Below are 19,472 nucleotides of genomic sequence, written 5' to 3'. Positions count from 1 at the left end.
AAATAAGTGGAAGTTTGTATCTACAGTATAAAGCCTCCATTTGCAGGAGGTTCTATTAAAATACTATTCTACCAACGGAAGGCCTTCAGTGCATTTTAATATTCTCAAAAGTATGCATGAATGCAATTTCTGTATATACTTGTCTATGGCTTGTTTTAACTATCTTTGTGTGCAGTCTACCACAGAGAACTCGCAATGAATGCCATAAAGTTGAATCATAAACGAGTCTCGCTGTGTTGAAGTTACAAGGACAATTACAAACTTTTCTCTTAAAGCACAATATCAATAAAAGTATGCAGCAAGAGTTTCTTTTTTACATTACAGTAAGACATTAAAAAGTGAAAGTGTTTTCTTGATTGACAGACTAACTGACAAAGATGGTGGTAACTACGCTACAGACACACCTTTTTCCCACATTTTACAATCTCTTAGAGTCTCATTCTTCTTACCTATAGGTGTTCCCACTCCGTAGCCCTTGGAGTCTATGAGACCTCCGATCTGTGTGAGGTTGCAGTTTCTCTGGCTGATGTACTCGATGCTGGTGGACTCCATCAGCATGGCGTAGTCTGTCGTCAGGACGCGGGTGATGCCTTCCCTGTTGTTCTTAACAAGTGCAGTGTTCTTCCTGCTGCTCATGAACGCCCACATCTTCTCATAGGTGGAGATCTTTGATTTCTGATAAAGAAACCAAACAGTCAAAAAGTTGGTAAGAATTTGTACTATGTGTGTTTGTGGCTACACATAATCATTACTTAACTTTATTTCAAATACTATCATAAACACATATAAGTTTAACAGCAGGATGTGCGGGACTTCTTGCGTGTGTGTCTTGTGTGTGAGTGTTCCTCCTTGCTCAGTCAGAGAAAATGGGACAGCTGTGTTCTAAATCTCCTCCAGCTGATTCAATTTGTTCGAGCCATCAACACAGCCTGCTTCTTCCTATCCAGGCAGCCGTAATCACTGGCTGCAATCTGGGAGGATAAAGCCCTGCATGGATCACCCCTGCTGAGCCACCAGGATGCAAGGAGAGTGGGCGGCGGCGGGGGAAGGAAGTGACAGCCCTGCCCGAGGACATCCGTACAGCGATATATTATATAATATACAAGCTAACAAGTTAACATATGTTTAACTTCAACACAGACGCCCCGAAACGCAAGTAGTCTTAATAAGCATCTTCGCCACTTCCCATCATATGCTCACCTCTTGATGCATCTACGTTGCCTTTCATTAAAAGTAAATACTAGTCTTTTTCCCCTGCCTCCGTCTTTAGATTCTTTTTTATTTTTCATGGGATGTTTGGCAAAGATACAGAATGATAAAAGATGATACAGGATGAAAAAGAGAAAATCTGGTTATCTGTGGCTGTCGCAGGACTGTAATAAGCCCATCTAATAATTTAATTTGCCCTGAATGTAATGATTGAAATGTCTGCCTGCCTGTGCGCGCTCTGCTCGTGCACTCAGTGCTCGTCATTGGAGTCTTCCACAAGCTGTGAGTACCAACAATAGCCATGTTTGGCGTTTACATTCATTATGATAATTGTGGGGGAGTGGCTTTGGAGGGAAGCCTGAAGGAACGGACTGTCAGTGTTGCCGACTTGGCGACTTTCTCGCCAGATTTAGGGACTTTTGGAGCTGGTGCTGCTGGCTACTTTTATTGGAAAAGAGTTGGCAACGCTGGAGTGGGTTTTTCGGTTGGATAATTTAAATCTAGCGTACCAACCCTTCCTTTAACTAATTTGAAATGAGAACTGTTTTTTGTCTGTAAACTTGTTTATTGGATTTACATCTAATTTAAAGTACAGACAGTCAGGCACAGTTCAATACTAAGCTAATATTTTACAATTATTAGTTCTTGTGCTTAAGATAACTCAAAATAGAGAGCTGCAGAATTAATTGCCTTTTGCATGTTCTTGACTTTACTAAAAGACAAACATTTTATTGAAGAATCAAATTAAGGATTTTATCCTTTTAATTAGGAGAAAAACTATATATGGATGACGGCTTTCTTATGATCTCTGCTGCAATACTTATTAAATTTGCCAATGTGTACAATATAATTTGACAGGATCTACACCTTGACATGAAACAGGCACGTCTGCATAGTAATTCCAATTCTTACTCTTTATGCTGTGACTTTGATAAAGTTAAAAGCTAATTTAGAGCCGACAGCAGTTGTACCTTGAAGAAGGTCATGGTGGATCCATCCCTCACTGCCCCGTATTCAATCCTGGTCTGCTTTGCCAGGTCGTCTGCTGAGTCGATGGGAGCATCCATTCGTTCCACAGTGAGGAAGGCAGCCAAGTTGGCCGTGTAGGAGGAGATGATGATTAAGGTGAAGAACCACCAGATTCCCCCGACTATCCGAGTGGACAGAGCCTTAGGCATCAGCTCCGAGCCTGGAAGCACAGCGATTGGGGACAAAAGGTTAAAAAGTAGCTTAAATCAGTACGTGACAACCAGAATGGTAAGAAGTGCAGTTTGTGTATGTACTATGTGTAGATTCTCTACTAAAAAAACAATGAGAAAACATCTATATTCTTCCAAAGCATAGTCAAGTACCCCAATCCACTTAGGGTTATCTTAACAGCTGGATTCACACCGGAGCTACAATTGGATTGTCACCTCAGCCCTAAATGATAAATTGTGCACCTCTTCATACAGTGTCTTTATTTTCTCAATCTGCACTACTACTTTGGTCTAAAACACAAAGTTGCAAAAGAAATTTGATCATTACGAAAAAAGAAAACATAATAGAACAAAAAAGACAAACTTCGAAAAACCAAAATGTGACAGACAAAAGAAAGCTGAATACAAAGACAATGAGGGACCCTAAAACTGAAAAAGCAGAATGAGCACTATTCTTTATGTTTTCCTCTCTGTGCAGAGAAAAGGAGCAATCAAAACAGATGAATGTGACTGAAGAATACATTTACCACGTTTAATGTGCCAGGTTTGAAACATCTGTGTTTCTATTTTTAAACCCTTTTCACTTGGATGCTTATCTACACTTTAAGGGCAAACGACGGGTTGGTTTAACGGCCACGTATCTAAGGAAGCAGTTACTCTGAGGCACAACATCCCACAGAAAGCTCAAGGCCCCTGTTAACCACCAAAAAGCTAGTTTACACACACATTCCACAAAGGAAACCAAAATGTAAAGACATCCACATCGTTTATGAAAGCTTCTCTTGCTTGTCTCTTCCTTTATCAATACTGTTGAATTTGGACAAATGTAGCTTGCCGTCAGCAATATTGCAACATTTCCTCAGCATTGTCATTTTGTTGTGGACTGGTGTTGTCAGTAGGTTTGTTGTCCGTCCAATCAGGCATGTCAGACTTATCCTGTCCAAATCTCCTGCCTCGAGGGAGGTCAAGTCCCCATGAAGTGCAACATGATCGTTATTACAGGGTATGGTTGCAGTTAATGGGGACTGAATCCAGGCTGCATGGAAAGGGCATTTGCAGAAAATAGTAGGCGAATATTGATGTTTTGAAATAAACAGTTTAGAGCAGAGTTTACATTGTCGGTACAGTTTTTAAAGCTGTACAGTGAGTTCATTAGACAGCTATACAGAAGAGCTGCAACGATTAGGCAGAAAAATAATCTCCAACTATTTTGATAATCAACCGATAGTTATTTTTCATGTAAAAATGGCCATTTTCAGCCTCTGAAATATGGCTTTTCCTCCTTTTCTCTGTTTTATATGATATAAAAGTGTATATCTTTGGGCTTTGGACTGACAAAACAAGACATTTTAAAACATCACCTTGGACTTTAAGAAACTAAGATGGACATTTTCACTATTTTTCTAGACTACATTTTATAAACCAAACGATTTATCTAGGAAAAAGTTGGCAATAATGAAAATAATCGTTAGTTGCAGCCCAGCTCTACTCTACTGGCATTTACAGCCTTTGTTATTAGTAACCCCGTAAAGCTGCAATAACTAATTATTTATCGGACCACCTGACAAATTCATGTCCAGTATTCAATCTTCTTTTAGCTCTGATAAGGGCTCTACTATAACTTGTGAGGGAAATATCTGTTGTTTTAGCTGCTAAATGCTCCACTATGTTCCCCAGCTAGTCGCTAACTTTGTCTGTCTGCTGTTTGGTGCTGGGTTAAGTAGGGTACAGTGGGTTTTATTAAGGCTTTTTAGCTAATATAAGCTGCCTGCTGCAGCCGAAAAACAACACTAGTGAGAGCAATAAAGTTGTGAGCAACCCCTTTCACATACAAGTAGCCGTTTGATCCATTGTTAATATAAAATTATTGATTATGATTGCTTTAAATGTGACCTAAATACCTTGCCGCATGAGAGCTCCAACGCCAAACCAGAAACTGTTGAGTAAAGTGAAATTGTTTTGTATCAGAGTCGAGGACGGGTTGCATGGATGTGGGTTGTACCACTCGTACGGAGTAAACCTGCAAGACAATAAAAGAAGAAGAGAGAGAAAAACAGATGAAAGGAAATTCCAATATCAGAAAAAAAGATGCAAAATCTAAACAAGAAAAACCTCCTCTGTGTACTGTGGCTATAATCTGCACAGGGGGCACACTGGTCACGCACTTCACTTCAATGCAGGCTTCCAGTTTATCTGCAGTGCAATTTACACTTCACCTTGATTTGCATTTCGATTTTCACAAAAAATACAGTATTTCAGTTATGGGTTGCTAGGTGCAACCTGCTGGAAGGGGTTTTTATGTACCACCTGAGAGGGAGCTGAAACAAGCACAATGAAAGCCAATCTGGCAGATGACAGGCAGCTACAGCATATTTTGTGTTATTTTAGAATAGCTATGGATGATTAGAAACAGTCATGCCAATTATTCCAGACTTTGTGATTCTGGTGAATTTGATACACGTCTGTATTGTTTTAAAATACTCAGTGCTGGCACCATGTTACATTTTCTTGCCTGTGCAATTTCAAATTAAGCACTCACCATGTATATATCCTACAGTATACCCTCAGCAAGCGTTACATCTTTCCATCCCATCGTACATCATCTCATTATCACAAGCATCGATCCATCCTCTTACCTGGCAATCACAAAGAGTACACAGCTAACCCCTGTGCAGGCTAGCAGCACGTACATCCAGATGTCCGGAGACAGGGGATTAAGGAAGGAGAACACGCCCGGATTGGTGCCGTTAGGTTTGCGGTATAGGATGCTGATGCCTAAGGTCATGAAGGGCTTAGAGAAGTCGATGACTTTCTCTCTAACGTATGTGATGGTCAAGGGGGCCACGGCGAGGTCTGCAACCTTGAAGAGACAGATGTCAGATACAACAGGTAAAACGGCTGCTCGAGGTTATATATGGCGTCTTATAATATTTGTTTCTGTCAATCTAACTAACAAATGTCAGTGTATCAATATCCCAACAACATATAACCTTGTTAAAGTTTTGTATTCTTCTCTACTGGAGAACATACTGTTATAATGAATAAATGAGTAATACAGAACAATATACAGTGAAAAAGCTACAAGAGATTAACTGATTTTTTCCCCAAGACTGGATTCATTAAACCATCAGTGTCAGAAGTCCTGTGAATTTCAGTGCTGTTTATATGTAAAGTAAAATTCATTCATAATTCATAACTATGGCCAAGCTGTTTATATATCCAGAGGCTAAAACCATTGATTATACAGTGCTGTACCTCCTATTGATATTATCAATGTGATTCTTCTGGTCTGTAAACACGTCACCTTGTAAACAGGCTTTGTTACCATCTGTGAACATAATTATAGGCTGATTTGTTGATTCAAAGTGAATGCAGGATTTATATCCGCATTACGACCGTGTGGGGTGACGCTATTTTTCAAGAAATAGAGAGCTGATTCATGAGGTGGCGGACCATTAATTAAGTTTTGATACAATATCCCAAATTTCACCTGGTCTGGAGCAGATTTGTCATGAAGAAAATATATTTACAAGGGGTGTAAGAAAATATTGATACACATGAGTATTGTGATATTATGTGTTGTGATACTGTATTGATTCTGTAAAACACTGTATCGACTGATTGTTACGAGGTAGCGGGCTCAGTTTTAAAGCTAGAGTAAAGCTACTGGCCAACCATGTCAACCACCTTGTCGAGAAGGAGGCTGAATAACGCTCCAAAGTCACGCTAAATTTTGGCGAGGAAAAGCATACCCACTTTATGCTAATCCCATGTAGTTTTGGGGGAAGAAACAGGTAGTTATTTGCATGCAATAAGATCCAAATGTGTTATTTTTGCCTATTCTAAAATGGTGTATTACTGGTGTGTCCGTTATACAATGACAATTTTCCTAAAATTAAATTTAAAAAATCTCAATATATCGCCTTGTTTAAAGTATCGCAATATATTGAATCATTACCCCTGTACCATGATACATATCGTATCGCCAGATTCTTGGCAATACACAGCCCTAACATTTACGCAAATGCAGTACTTATGTAAAGTTTTGAGGTACTTGTACTTGTACTCTTGTACTTGTAATCTATCTATCTATAAATTAATGCAGATTTGTGCGACAGAAATTACCCCATGATAATCTTCTCACAACCCCTCAGATTTATTTTAGGACCCCTCGTTGGGAACCACTAGATTACCTGTAGTTAAAACTAGCTCCACTTCGACCAATTATGACAGTATTAATCTAGTAATGTAATATATAAAAATATATAAGTTACATGGGACATTTTTCTTGAGAGTGAGTACTTTTTAGTGGGCTACATTTTGCTGATATTTCTTCTGTACTTTTACATTGAGGTATTGTAAAAGACCTGAATACTTATTCTACCACTGAGAGAAAATGATCATGGCGGCCATATCCATGAAACCAAAAAGCTAGGGTTGTCGCTCATTAACCCAATATACCTCCTGGCTAACTATCATACCTGTGAATAGGAAACCCCTGTGGTGTGACCTGCTGTTAACTCACGTGGTCAATCAGCTCCCGCACCATCCCGCTCCACTCTCCCTTGTCATTCTGGGCGCCGTATTTCCCATCAGCCACCAGTCTGACTTCATACGTGAAACCCAAAATGTTGGAGAGCTCTTTCAAAAGGTCCAGACAGTAACCCTCGAAACGATCATTCCCAATCAGCTCCTGCTCTGACTTTCTGTGCATCACATATGGATTTTCCTGTGCAGCAAGAGAAAACTCTGCATTTCACCGTTTTCACAGCACATTCCTTATTCTGATTCAGTCCTTAAATCCGTTAATCCTTATGTATATTTCCATTTCAATATATTTTCTTCTATGCTACCTTTTCTCTGTGTATGGCCTGTGTGCATAATTGGACAAAATTGTGAAAAATACAGATTGAAACTATCCAGTTCTTCTCCTTAACACCCCTCCTTCCCACCATTTCCCTTCTCATTGTATTTCCCTCTGTTGTTCCCCTATCTGCGCTCTACACACCCCACAATGCAGTCCCCTCCTTCTCCCTCGTCCCTACGCTGTCCTCTGTTTAACCTTCCTCCTCACCAGTATCGTGGTGACAATAAGAGTCCTGTTAGCCAGAGAGTCCGTCACATTGTTATTCTTGTCTCGGCTGGACATCTCCGTCAGGTTCATCCCCCTGTACGAGTTCCATACAGCAATCTGGAAAGACAAACAGGGCTTTAGATTATTATTGAGCCACAATGTCTTTACTATGGGAGACAAAACTGAAGTGTATAGATATTTACTTTTGTTAAAACTTTGAATAGGCTGTGTTTGGATCACTGTTAAAGGAAAGATTATCTTATTATCTCTGACACCAAAAATAGTCCGATTTAGTCTCTATAAGTCTCAACAGGAAACTAAACTGCTCTGATAAACTGCATATTTATAATATTTTCTGATTCGTCGAACAGAAATGTGAAAAAGAAGTTATAAGACCTGGCTCATTTTCAACCTTCTGCTCCTTTCACCATCCTACAACATTTCCCTTTGCCCAGTTCTGCTCTGATGATTCTGGGCAATGTGCTGAAAACTCCATTTTATGTACAGTGAATATGAAAAATGAGGACGTAGTTTGCTCCAAAGGCAGCTGCTGATTGTGTGAGTCAGGACAAAAGTTTACAGCTATTCTGGAGTAAACCAGTATCATTCCTGCTGTGAGAACAGCAATTTCTTTATGATGAATTATTGCTTTGGATTGGCATGGATATCTGTAAGCATTTACTGTATATTTCATTGTGTCTGAATCTGAAAAATACACATATAACAAAAATAGTGTTAATTACAATAACTGTTAGATAACCTACTTTTGTGCATATTATTACTTGAAGTAGGGCTTTCACAATATCAGATTTCCACAACCCAAAAAATTCATGATAACGATATTATTGCGATATCTATATATATATATATAAAAAGAATATTATAGTAATGCAGTCAGTCAAATTCATCTTTAACTTTGTTTATTGTGCGTCTCTTTTTTGGCAAATGAATTACACTCAAAATGCAAGTGTAAGTAGGTGCAGAGAGAGTTTGTAATCATTTAAGAAGTGCTGGATTATTTACCCAATATTATCATATGTGTATTATTATCATATTATGTATTTAATATAATGTATATCAATATTTTTATAATATCATGATTATTGTCAATACTGGTATATCGCAAAATCCATAACTTGATGCAAGCTGGTGTCATAGACTGTTTGTAGCTATACCTACAAAAAGCAATGCACCGTAATTTGTATATATCCCACAAAATCAATTTGTGTGTAAATAATCGTGAACCAGGATATATAAATAGCAGTGAATGCCGCATAGGGAGAAGGTCGGGTTGGACGGGTGGGTCAAATAAACACCAGACTTTTACCCAGGAGACCGACGTTGGTTGCCGTGTGAAAACAGAAATCAACGTTGATTTATTCGTCACGTAAATTAAGTACTTAAGTTAAGCCACTTCCGGAGTTATTGTAAGCCAAACCACGATCTTTTCCTAAACCTAACTAATTAATTTTGTTGCATAAACCTCAGGAAGTTTTTTCCTGTGAAGACGGAAGTTTATTTTGAATGGACTGTATGCATGTAACGTGCAGAAATTTACAGGTATTGCTGGAATTTCTTAGGAAACCGAACGAAAAAAGACGAATAATGTTTTCGTAAGATATCCTACAAAATGTTGTAGAATACATTGCTTGACAATAGAGCTGAAACAATAAGACGATAAGTCGATCGACAATATGCAACTATTTAAATAATCAAATTAATCGTTTTAGTTATTTTTTTTCCAGGTTCCAGTTATCAGGATTTGCTGACTTCTCACTTATGTGATAATAAACTGAATATCTTTAGGTTTTTGAATTTTGGTCAGACAAAACAAGACATTTGATGGCATCACATTGGGCTTTAGGAAATTATTTTTTCAATATTTAGTTTTTTCCTGACATTTTATAAACCAAATGATTAAGAAAATAATCCACAGAGCAATCAATAACGAAAATAATCCCTACTCGAATATGATGGTGAGGAATTGGAAATCACACCAGCAGGGACAGCATGAATGAAGAAGGGCCGGATCAGACAGGGTCGGTGGAGAACGACATGGTGTTTTCCCTCCATACTGTCACAGTAGCTGTGAATGAGGGTGTCCGGTTCATCGGACCAGGCGGTATAATCCAGACAGTTATCAGATTAGAACCGGCGTCTGGCAGCTGGATTTTGACCCTTTCAAATCCCATCACTGGTTAAGAGCTGAGCAAAGGTCAAGGGGGCTCATGACATTGATGCAATAAAGTTAAGTGCATTAAATTATCAAGCTTCATTGTTAATAGAACTAAAGCTTACCTCCTTGTGCTATTCAGTCTTCGAGCAAAAAGTAATGATTTTGGGTACTTTTAGTCAGAAACAATGGCATTCGCTGTATAAGAGGATGAGTAGTAGTGAACGCATCAGTACCTCTTATTAAACTGAGCACTACAGACGGTACAGTCTTACTTTTCACAATTTATTTTGCACAAAAGGGCCTATGTGGGATTACCTATTGGAAAAGATAACACGCTTTTCACTCCCCATTACGTTCTATCTTATTCTGTTCACTCAGTGAGACAGACAGAAAGTGCGCTCACTTATAACCTTGCTAAAAGCACTCTATATCTCCACTGTGGCACTTTCGCAAGGGGTCCACTCTGTGCGGGAGTCCATAAATCTGCCTTATCTCTGGACACACCGCATATGAGGAACACAGGGAATGGGGTTGGATTTAATTAATTGTATTGTCCTCAATCTCAAAGATAAATGGACAGAGGGAGAACAATATTTTTGGTCTCAGATTGTGCCGTTTCACACAATCCAGCTCGTTTTGTATGTTGTAGAACTGCGTTATTTTGGTTAATATCATCCTCTATGAAATAATCAGCTGCATGATTAGTCAGTTTGAAGTTTAAGTAATAAAGTAATGTGACCAAGCCAATGAAATCAATGCTAAAATATAGCCTAGGACGACTGCACGGCATACAGTCATCATCTTTTTAAACCCCTTAGTCGAGGATTTACTGTGTATAGCCTTGCAAATTTATCATGCGTACCAGAGCAGCTCCCAACAACAAAGTGTGCTATAAAAACTGACAGGAATTCTCTCTCATACGCTGGAAGTAAAATGTTATCTATGAATCCTAAAGCTCATCTCCATCCAGAACCAAATCAGACTGGAAAATCGTTACCACAGAGCCGGAGACATACTAAGCCAGGCCAAGAAAGCTTATTTCCAGAAAACTTTAAGAGAAAATACTTTATTTCCTCAGAGACTCACTTTGTTTAGTCCCATCATCCTCTTCAGAGTGTATTTTACACTAACACGACTGCAACGGACTGATAATTCATATTTCATGACCATAAAGTCAAGCGTTTTATGCGATGTGCTTACCATGTTGTGGTATTTCCTCTGAGGGGAGGCTTCTGAGGGCTAAAAGTACTGAATGGAATTAAAATTACGTTATAAATCACTGCTTCTGCACCTTGACAGCTGCTGCCTGCCTGCATACCTGTCTGACAACCGAGACAGACGGAGAGGAAGAACTTTGCCAACTTCTGACAGTAAACTATGAGATGGAGGGGATGAATTAATTCATCAGCCCTTCTTTCACTCAAATACTTCAAGGTGATAAGCAGAGGTAGTACAGTAAAGAATATTTAAATTGCACTTTAGTATTTACAGTATATTTTGTGAGACTAAATTAAGACAAAGTTAAGAACAAAGCTAATGATAGATTTAACTAGGGCTGCCCCTCTTCGTCGATGAGTCGACTAATTGGTCGTTTTGGACTAAGGGCACTTTTACAAGCCATAGTCCATTTGGCTAGTCCAAAACAGAGTGAAATTGATACTTTTGGTTCGTTTTCTATTTAGTCTGGTTCAGTTTCATAGTGCACGAATTAAAGTGGACCAAATAAAAAAATATTTTTGGTCTGGTGTGCTGCCACTCCTGTGCAGGGAATTGCGGACTTTCTCTTTGTTTTCACTTTGACTCGGCACTGATCTACTGTGCGCATGAATCCATTCTCCTCAAGTTTACTTTATAACACCACTATTTTTGTGGACTTTATTTAGCATATTCTGTATGTTTTCTTGGGCCCAGGTGTTAAGCAAACATCGGACTTCTGCAGAAGTCCAGGTCAGTCCTCCCACACTCATGTTAACCTGCCATTTACTGTACCTGTGTCCATCTCCTTTGGCTCGCTTGGAAACAGTCCGAGACCGCTTGCGAGAGGTGGTTGTTTTGGAGTACGATTACTGCGTTCACAACTGCACAAACGAACCGCACCAGAGTATGATTAAAACAGACTAAATGTTGGTTTGTGAAAGCACCTTATGATTTCTTTAGTCGATTAGTAATTTTTTTATGCTTTTTTTCATGCTGAATTACTTATTTCCAAAATTTAAAGTGGTGCTTTTGTGTGATTCTTTTGTGGAGAAACTCCCAGATCTGTCGATTAAATCAACTAATAGATTAGTCGGCAAATTCGTATGAGTGTTAGTCAACTAAGAATTTCTTTGGTCGAGGACAGCCTTAGATTTAACTTAATTTGACATCGAATGATTTATTAAAAACAAGGATTGTTAAAAATCACACTGTAGTGAGCATTTAAACTGTGCACTGGTTCATGTGTCAGTTCGAAGGCCAACAAAGGGATCTGCTCCTCTTGCAGCAAATCTCAATCCTCGACTTAAGCTGTCTTCTCCTCCGCTAACTGGATCCCTCTTGGCTGCAATTAAATACTAGTGTGAACGCAGTCTATTAGTGAAGCACATTACAAGTAGTGGACTGACAAGTCTCTGCAAAAACTGGAACGGTATGATGAATTCCCTTGTTTCTATCTTATTACTCACAGCCACCAGCTGTGGAATGACATTGCATCAAGTGAAATTGGAGGACTTCTTACTTTTTATAGAGGTATTGTTATGTCTACATAAACAAAGGGATATAATACTTTTTTTTCTACCACTGCTGATATAGTTTTGACAAGTGTCAGAGCAATGCCTGGACCCAAACACGGGGAAAACTGAAATGTCAAATACATGGCATTGCTGTACACAAAATCAGTGAAGAGAAACAAGGTTGACAAGGCAAGGAGCAGGGAGGTGTGTGGCATACAGAGTGAGTAAAAGAGGGGAGAAAGTGGGAGGCGGACAACAATGGCTTGGACCGAACATGGCAGTGGCACAAACCTTGATCCACCTCTTCGTGAGGCGACTTCCGGCCTCCACAACACCCTTTAGAAAATGTGACAACGTGAAGCACAGACAGTGTGTAAAGAAATAATCAGTTGTTGCAGCGGTATTAATATTCATGACCGGACAAATCTAAACCAAATAATAAATGTTCGGATGGATCATGGGAAACAAAATCTCTACAGCACCTCTCTCTCTCTTTCATACATACACACTCACACACGCCTTAATGGAATGAATCAGCCAGGGTGGAAGCGGCATGAGAGTGGTGTAATTGGCTGTTTCAGGCCCCTGTGCTCACCCTGGAGGTGCCGTCCTCTTTGAGGCTGATGATGTCCAAATCAAAGTCTCTCCTCAGGCCATCTGTCTTATTAAGAACAATGTGCCCTGTCAGTCCGTCCCACTGTGCCTACAGAGAAAAGACGCAGAGGGAGAGAGAAGTGGGAGATAGTCTCAAATGCCGTCTGAGTGCGGCGCCTTATTGAAGCTCTGCAGCAGGCTCCCAGGAGGAAAAGTGAAGGGGATGGAGGCAGAGAGATGAAGTCAGTGCTGACAGATGGCTGGAAGACATCAGGTGGAGGCTGGAAGATATCTACAGGTTGTTTCTGTAGTACAATCTCAATATGCATGAAGGTTTATGTTCATGATAGCAATAATAACTACATTTAGATGCATATTCATACTATCTTTACAGTAGGGATATTCAAATTGAGCTGGTATGCATATTAGCATGCATGCATCTTGTACATAGTAATTACTAGTTTTTCCCTGTGGACAGTCACATCTGTACATTACAAGTCATCTACATATGTTCTCTAAATGTGCCTGTCTGTCTGTAGACCTGTTCATTTCAAGCACGTGATTTCATATCCTGTACAACTTGATTTAACATTATTGTTTCATGTAACACATATTATTATTTATTAAGTTATTGTATGCTGCATATATTGGCTAATTTTGGATGAATTCTTATACTTTAGACATACAGAATGTGAATCAAAAACTGATTATTTTCTTCTTTTGCTAAATACTGAGAGAGAGAGAGCAAGTGAGGTACACCTGAACATGTACTTAAAACATGAGTAGTGCCATGTTACACCAAGCCACTGACAATTTATCCAAATTATTATGTGTTAAAATGCTAAAATTGAGGGTATTACACAGTTATGGACGTAGCACAAAGGCTATCAGGTTTTATTTCCTATATGGAAATTGAGACATTAAAAGAACAGTGTTTAACAATTATGGGGATCTATTGGCATAAATGGAATATAATATTAATAAGTGTGTTTTCTTTAGTGTATAATCACCTGAAAATATGAATTGTTGTGTTTTTCGTTTATATCAACATAGGGAGCGGGTCCTCTTCACGGAGTAAGCTATGTTTCTATAGTAGCCCAAAACGGACAAACCAAGCACCATTAACTTTCCCTGCTTGGGCCGGAGGCGATAACGTTACTTGCTCCTGTTACCGCCGCTCTCTCTCTCTCTCTTGCTTTGCCACTCTCTTCCCACGTACACACACACATTCTAAGCACTCTACTCTTACAACAACTGGCTCTAGAGAGGGACATTTACGTGTTCACGTCGGCCACCATAGTTCTACCACCAGATCCTACGCACTGCACCTTTAATAGATCTTTTCTCTGTGCCGCTCAGAAATTTTAGACAGCTAGGAGTAAGCAGAGTTCCTCATGACAGGAAATTGATATGTCTTCCTGCTTAATTTTCTTAGTGAAGAAATATGTCTTGCAGTAAAGACATTATAAGGTTAAATAAGAAATATCAATGAAAAAATACTTTTTAAAATTACCCGCAAAAACACATGAACTGAATCTGAGAAACATCTTTTTGTGCAGTTGTAGACATGAACGTGTCAACAAGAAGTCAACATTTAAGATCCATGATATTACCCTCTTTTCTGTCATGAAATGATGTGCATTGAATAACAAAAGTGTGTCCACACATTACAAACAGAGTTCAGTTAATTTTGTCCACAGAAAACACGCTGCACTATTGTGCACTACAATAGCCAGAAGGGAGAGAGAAAACACACAGGTTATGGTGCCCAGGATTTAATTTCAAACCATTGAAATGAAAGCTGTGGCCTCATATTTTGCACTCTCTTGTCAGAAATGGTTTTTAATTGAGTGCTGTGTGAGACACATTACTGGTTCTTGCAATAAAAAAAGCTCTTATCTAGTGATGAATAGCACGGGAGGACAGATGCTTCAAAGGATGGGCAGTGGCAAACAAAATGAAAAGCTGATGAGGAGAGAGACACTGAGATGCAAAGAGAGAGAAAGAGAGAGAGAGAGGAGGATGGGAGGCATGAAGAGGAAAATATGAGTGAGGGGATTGAATGAGAATAGCGGGCAACGGCCCTCTGTTGGATTTAAGATTTATCTTAAGAGAGATGAAAACACTCACGCATCAAAGGCCTCATTTCTGTCTGTAGGCATCCAGCCTGACAGTCAGGCCAAACCACACGCTTTCAACTTTTAAGTACATAAATACCGTATATTTTCATGTTGTGTACTTTGAGAAGCAAAGCATGGCCTATCAGAAGGGACCTATGAAGGATCGTATCACACATAAAATGATCTGACATCCGCTTTTGGTGCGTTTCATGCTTGCAACAGAGGCATTACGTGGGAAATTTGAAGGATCTTGTGCTCACCAAGCCCTTTCAAAACACTGAAACATATTTAAAATGCATGGCGGTCAAGCTAAAAAGCAACAGGGGTTTCTTAAGTCATGCTGCTGATGTAACAGGTTTTCTAGGTCTCTGTGATCCGAGGCCTTATCTGACACCGACCTCTTTGAAGAGGTTCATGAAGCGCGGTCCGAAGCGCCAGGGTTTGTGGCGGTGACACTGCAGGGAGCTGACGGTCATCTGAGTGGCTCGCTGCGACGCAACGGCAACCATGAACACTGCATCATACATCAAGGCTGCGTCTGTCTGCGGAGGAGGCAGAGAGAGGAAGATGTGTTTTCTCACTCTGTACTTATAAGCCCATGTGCAGTACACAACTAAATGTCTGAAAAGCTGAATTACAGTAAAAAAAAATGAGAGAGCATGACTTGAAGATGAAAATTTACTCCAGGCAAATTAGAGAAGTAAACAGGAATAAATGGAATAAATATAACTGAGGATTACAGCTCTAACATTTTTATCATGCTGAAAGACAACTCCTGCAAAGAGTTACAGGTTAGCAGGTGTTTGCAAATGTGCACGCAGCATACAAATGTGCATCATTGGCTTTCAGCAGAGCAGGTGATTGTATTGTTAGTGTCCTGAAAGCAAGAGTATTGAGCTTACAGTCATGATTCCGTCCATCAGGCCACTCTCTTGTTTGGGACCCTGCTGTCTTTCCATGGCCCACTTGTCCATGGTGGCGGCTACCCACGGGTCATCAACATTCAGCAGTCTGAAGCCCGTCATGTTGACCCCGCTGTAGCGGTACGGCTCCAAATCCAAGGCAAACAAATCCTGCAAGGGAGAAAGGAGCCAGAGGGAAAGAAGGATGTGTTGTGTTTATGTGTGTGCGATGGAGAGCAAAAGGATAGACTTAAGCTCTAGTTCAGGGTGCAACCCTGTCAGCGTTTTACTGGGAATTGGTGAGCCGCAGCAAAATTTTTTTACTTTATGTTAAAGTCTGTTATTTGTGCTTTTATGTGTGAAACTTTTATGCTGCTGTCTTGGCAAGGACTCCTTCCGAAATGAGATTTTAAATCTAAATGGGACTATCCTGGAAGAATAAAGGTTAAATAAATAAAATAAACATTCCCAGTAAATTTACAAAGCCAGTTCAAGGCCAAATTACCACACAAAAGATGAGCTTGGTTTTACTTTGTCTGCCGTAAAACAACTTTATTAGTACAGTTTTCTAACTCACCAAAGTCGTGAAGAAGAAATGGTAGTACTCGGTCATCATTCCCATTGATGAGAGCTGCAAAGTGACAAGAAGAAATAAAGTAATAAAAGAAAACGCCAGGCCATGTTGCTTATTTCATATTTGAGTTCTCCAGTGCTACAACTGACTAGTGTCACATCTTCAATAAAAAAGTAATTTGGCTGGTCATTTCGCTTTTGCTTGGTGCATTAAATATGCTACTAATATATTTGTTTAGGTTTATTTGATTTTATGACATTCAAAACAGGGTGGCACTATACATAAATAAGAACAAAACATGTTCATGAATTTCACTACACCTTTGTATGAGGTACTTAGTGTATTACCAGTAGATGACGGTCGACAGGCCCCCAGTTTGGAGAAACAGACAGGACTGCAATGTAAAGCTACTGTATGTATCAGTTTGTAAGCTATATTTAGAATATTTTCACCGGTTTACCTTGCTGTGAGACAGCTATACAGTCTATGTTTACGATGTGGAGCTGAAGCTGTTATCTATGCTCTCGTCAAAGCAACCAGATTCCATTGACAAAAACAGTAAATTTACCTTGTAGAAGACGGCGGTTGCTGGTCTACCGCTGCCTCGATTGGTTACTTTGTTTGTGTTATTGTGTGACTTTGGTTAGTTCAGTTTCACCAAAGTCACACAATAGCAAAAACAAACTAACCTTTCGAAGCAGCGGCAGACCATGCAATCCCCATCTCCTGCGAGGTAAAATTACAGGTTATTTTCAATGGAGTCTGGTGGCTTTGGCTCAGATGGATACAACGGCTTCAGCTCCTATCAGAATGATAGATGGCAAGGTAAAGCAGTGAAAATATTCTATATATAGCGTACACTTCAACTGAACCTGATTTGTTTAGGTGAGCCTTTATTTTGGGGGGCTGAAAATATGTTTTGCTGTGGGCCACACCCACAGCGGTACATCGCTTTGGTTCCATGCCAGTACTCCTGTCGGTTTCTCCAAATTGGGGGCGCGCCTACTATCATCTACTGTAGGTAATGCACGGACTATGGATAAGTACCTCATACAATCCAACATCAAAACACCTGAACAATCCCTTTTGTTCTCTGAAATTGTTAATAATTGGCAATATAGATAAAAACAACATGAACGAAGATTTGAAATGTAGAAATATGTGCTAAGTATTAGGACTACAGAACTGGATACAAGACGTTTCACTGTTCGGTCCATCAGGCAAGTTGGAACAGATGCACACACAAATATGTCTGTCAGCATGTCTGTTAATTTCATAAATCATCAGCTAGCAAACTTCTCCATCTGTGTTAAATTGGCTAAATAGTAACAAATCCATGTGAGGCGGAAATAAGTGTTAGACCATTTAAAATTCTGACTATGATAAGGGAAGTGCTATTTCATCCTTTTCATTATCATATCCTTTAATGGATATAATCATTCAAATGTACGCCTTAGTAAACAAGGTAATAAGATGTTGCCCACAAAGGACACATAAATGTGTCGTAAAATCTGTAGAACAAACTAATGTAAAGACATTTATACAAACCTGCTTGAGGAGCTCCGCAGCCATGCGATAGGAGCAGTCAAAGAGAATAAAAAACTCCTTGTCTTTCTTTAGTTCTTTAAGCAGCGGTCGGGCGTCTTGGTTGCCCGGGGTCAGCTGGCGGATCTTGATCTTCAGGTTGTACTTTGCCGGAGCCTTGATCAACTCCTGCATCCGCATCAGACCTACAAAAAACAGCAAATAGACGTTTCATTTATCCCCCTCTTAAACATTTGTTTTCCCTACTCCACTGCAGGAAGGTCATAGGTCAGGGTCAAGGACACTTGCATGTTGTCATGGGAACTTGGACCCCTATCCTTCAATTGAGGGATGTGATCCCTTTTCACTGTATCACCCTGTTGCCGAACGTATTGCTTAACATCTTGTATCTTCTTCTCAGATCCTTCTTCTTTCTTTTCAAACACTTCAAAGGCAAACACACACCTGTGTTCTATAGCCTGTGCACACACCCCACATTCCTGTATCGTGTGTGTGTGTGTGTGTGTGTGTGTGTGTGTGTGTGTGTGCGTGCGTGCGTGTGTGTGTGTGTGCGTGTGTGTGTGTGTGTGTGAACAGCAGAGTGTAATTACGCAGATATGTGTCCGCATGACATTTCAGGAAAATGAATTTCTGATCGAAAATAAAAGGTAAAAAAAAAAAAATCTATAAACTATGACATTTCAACAGCGGCAGTTCATATTCTCGGGGTCGTGGGCAGAGCCTGACTCTATATTAGACACCGCTGGATTTGAGGCCATTGGTGTTGTGGTTTGGCTCTCTGTAGCGTGAAGGCAGAGGGCAGCAGTACTGGCAGCTGTTTGATATGAGGCACTGGTGCCCTGTCACAGATTGAGTTCACTATAGCCAGCACGAGGAAGGTGACCGCGGTAGACGGTGGAATTGCATTTTGTGAGTAATTATAACCTTGACATATGAATATAGTGTTAGGTCCAGAAAACACAAGCCAGTGCTTTTGACCTCTTATCCCTCTCCATTCTTCACTTCAAATGTCACACAATGTTATAGTTGATATCCAGTAATGCAGTGAGAAATAAAATCATTATCAAAATGCAGTCTTCAGTCTGTTATTATTGTAGATATTCAGGAAAAAGGTGTTTTTTTTCAGGTAGAGCTGGGTGATATATCATAATATTGATATCATAATATGAGACAAGATATTGTTTGGTGTAGGACTGCCCCCTCTTAGTTGATTAGTCGAATAATCGGTTGTTTTGGTCTTAGTTGACTAAGATTTCTTTAGTTGGTTAGACATTTCTTATGCTTTTTTCATGCTGAATGACTTTCCAAGAGACTTATAAACACATCTCTGGTAAACACAAGATTTAAAGTGGTGCTTTTGTGTGATTC

General features: G+C 39.7%; 1 protein-coding gene across 5 annotated transcripts in view; it reads right to left on the bottom strand.

Moving 5' to 3' along the window:
• grik1a (glutamate receptor, ionotropic, kainate 1a) overlaps positions 1-19,472 on the bottom strand; it is a 43,577-nt gene that overhangs the window by 7,399 nt on the left and 16,706 nt on the right. For 2 of the 5 annotated variants that reach the window (XM_074610618.1, XM_074610617.1), the window contains exons 4-15: positions 18,108-18,289; positions 16,563-16,616; positions 15,986-16,156; positions 15,482-15,625; positions 12,965-13,072; positions 12,661-12,705; positions 7,483-7,599; positions 6,934-7,137; positions 5,045-5,268; positions 4,310-4,428; positions 2,181-2,398; positions 450-675 (exon numbers count right to left, since the gene is read on the bottom strand). In XM_074610618.1, coding sequence (XP_074466719.1) covers positions 450-675; positions 2,181-2,398; positions 4,310-4,428; positions 5,045-5,268; positions 6,934-7,137; positions 7,483-7,599; positions 12,661-12,705; positions 12,965-13,072; positions 15,482-15,625; positions 15,986-16,156; positions 16,563-16,616; positions 18,108-18,289 — 1,812 coding nt within the window. The remainder of the gene's footprint in view (positions 1-449; positions 676-2,180; positions 2,399-4,309; positions 4,429-5,044; positions 5,269-6,933; positions 7,138-7,482; positions 7,600-12,660; positions 12,706-12,964; positions 13,073-15,481; positions 15,626-15,985; positions 16,157-16,562; positions 16,617-18,107; positions 18,290-19,472) is intronic. The other 3 variants (XM_074610620.1, XM_074610619.1, XM_074610621.1) reach the window with 2 other exon arrangements.

This window comes from Sebastes fasciatus, chromosome 16 (genome assembly GCF_043250625.1).
Source record: "Sebastes fasciatus isolate fSebFas1 chromosome 16, fSebFas1.pri, whole genome shotgun sequence".
Classification (NCBI taxonomy): Eukaryota; Metazoa; Chordata; class Actinopteri; order Perciformes; family Sebastidae; genus Sebastes; species Sebastes fasciatus.
Note: the sequence above shows the minus strand (reverse complement) of the source record. Positions and strands in the feature narration are given on the sequence as shown.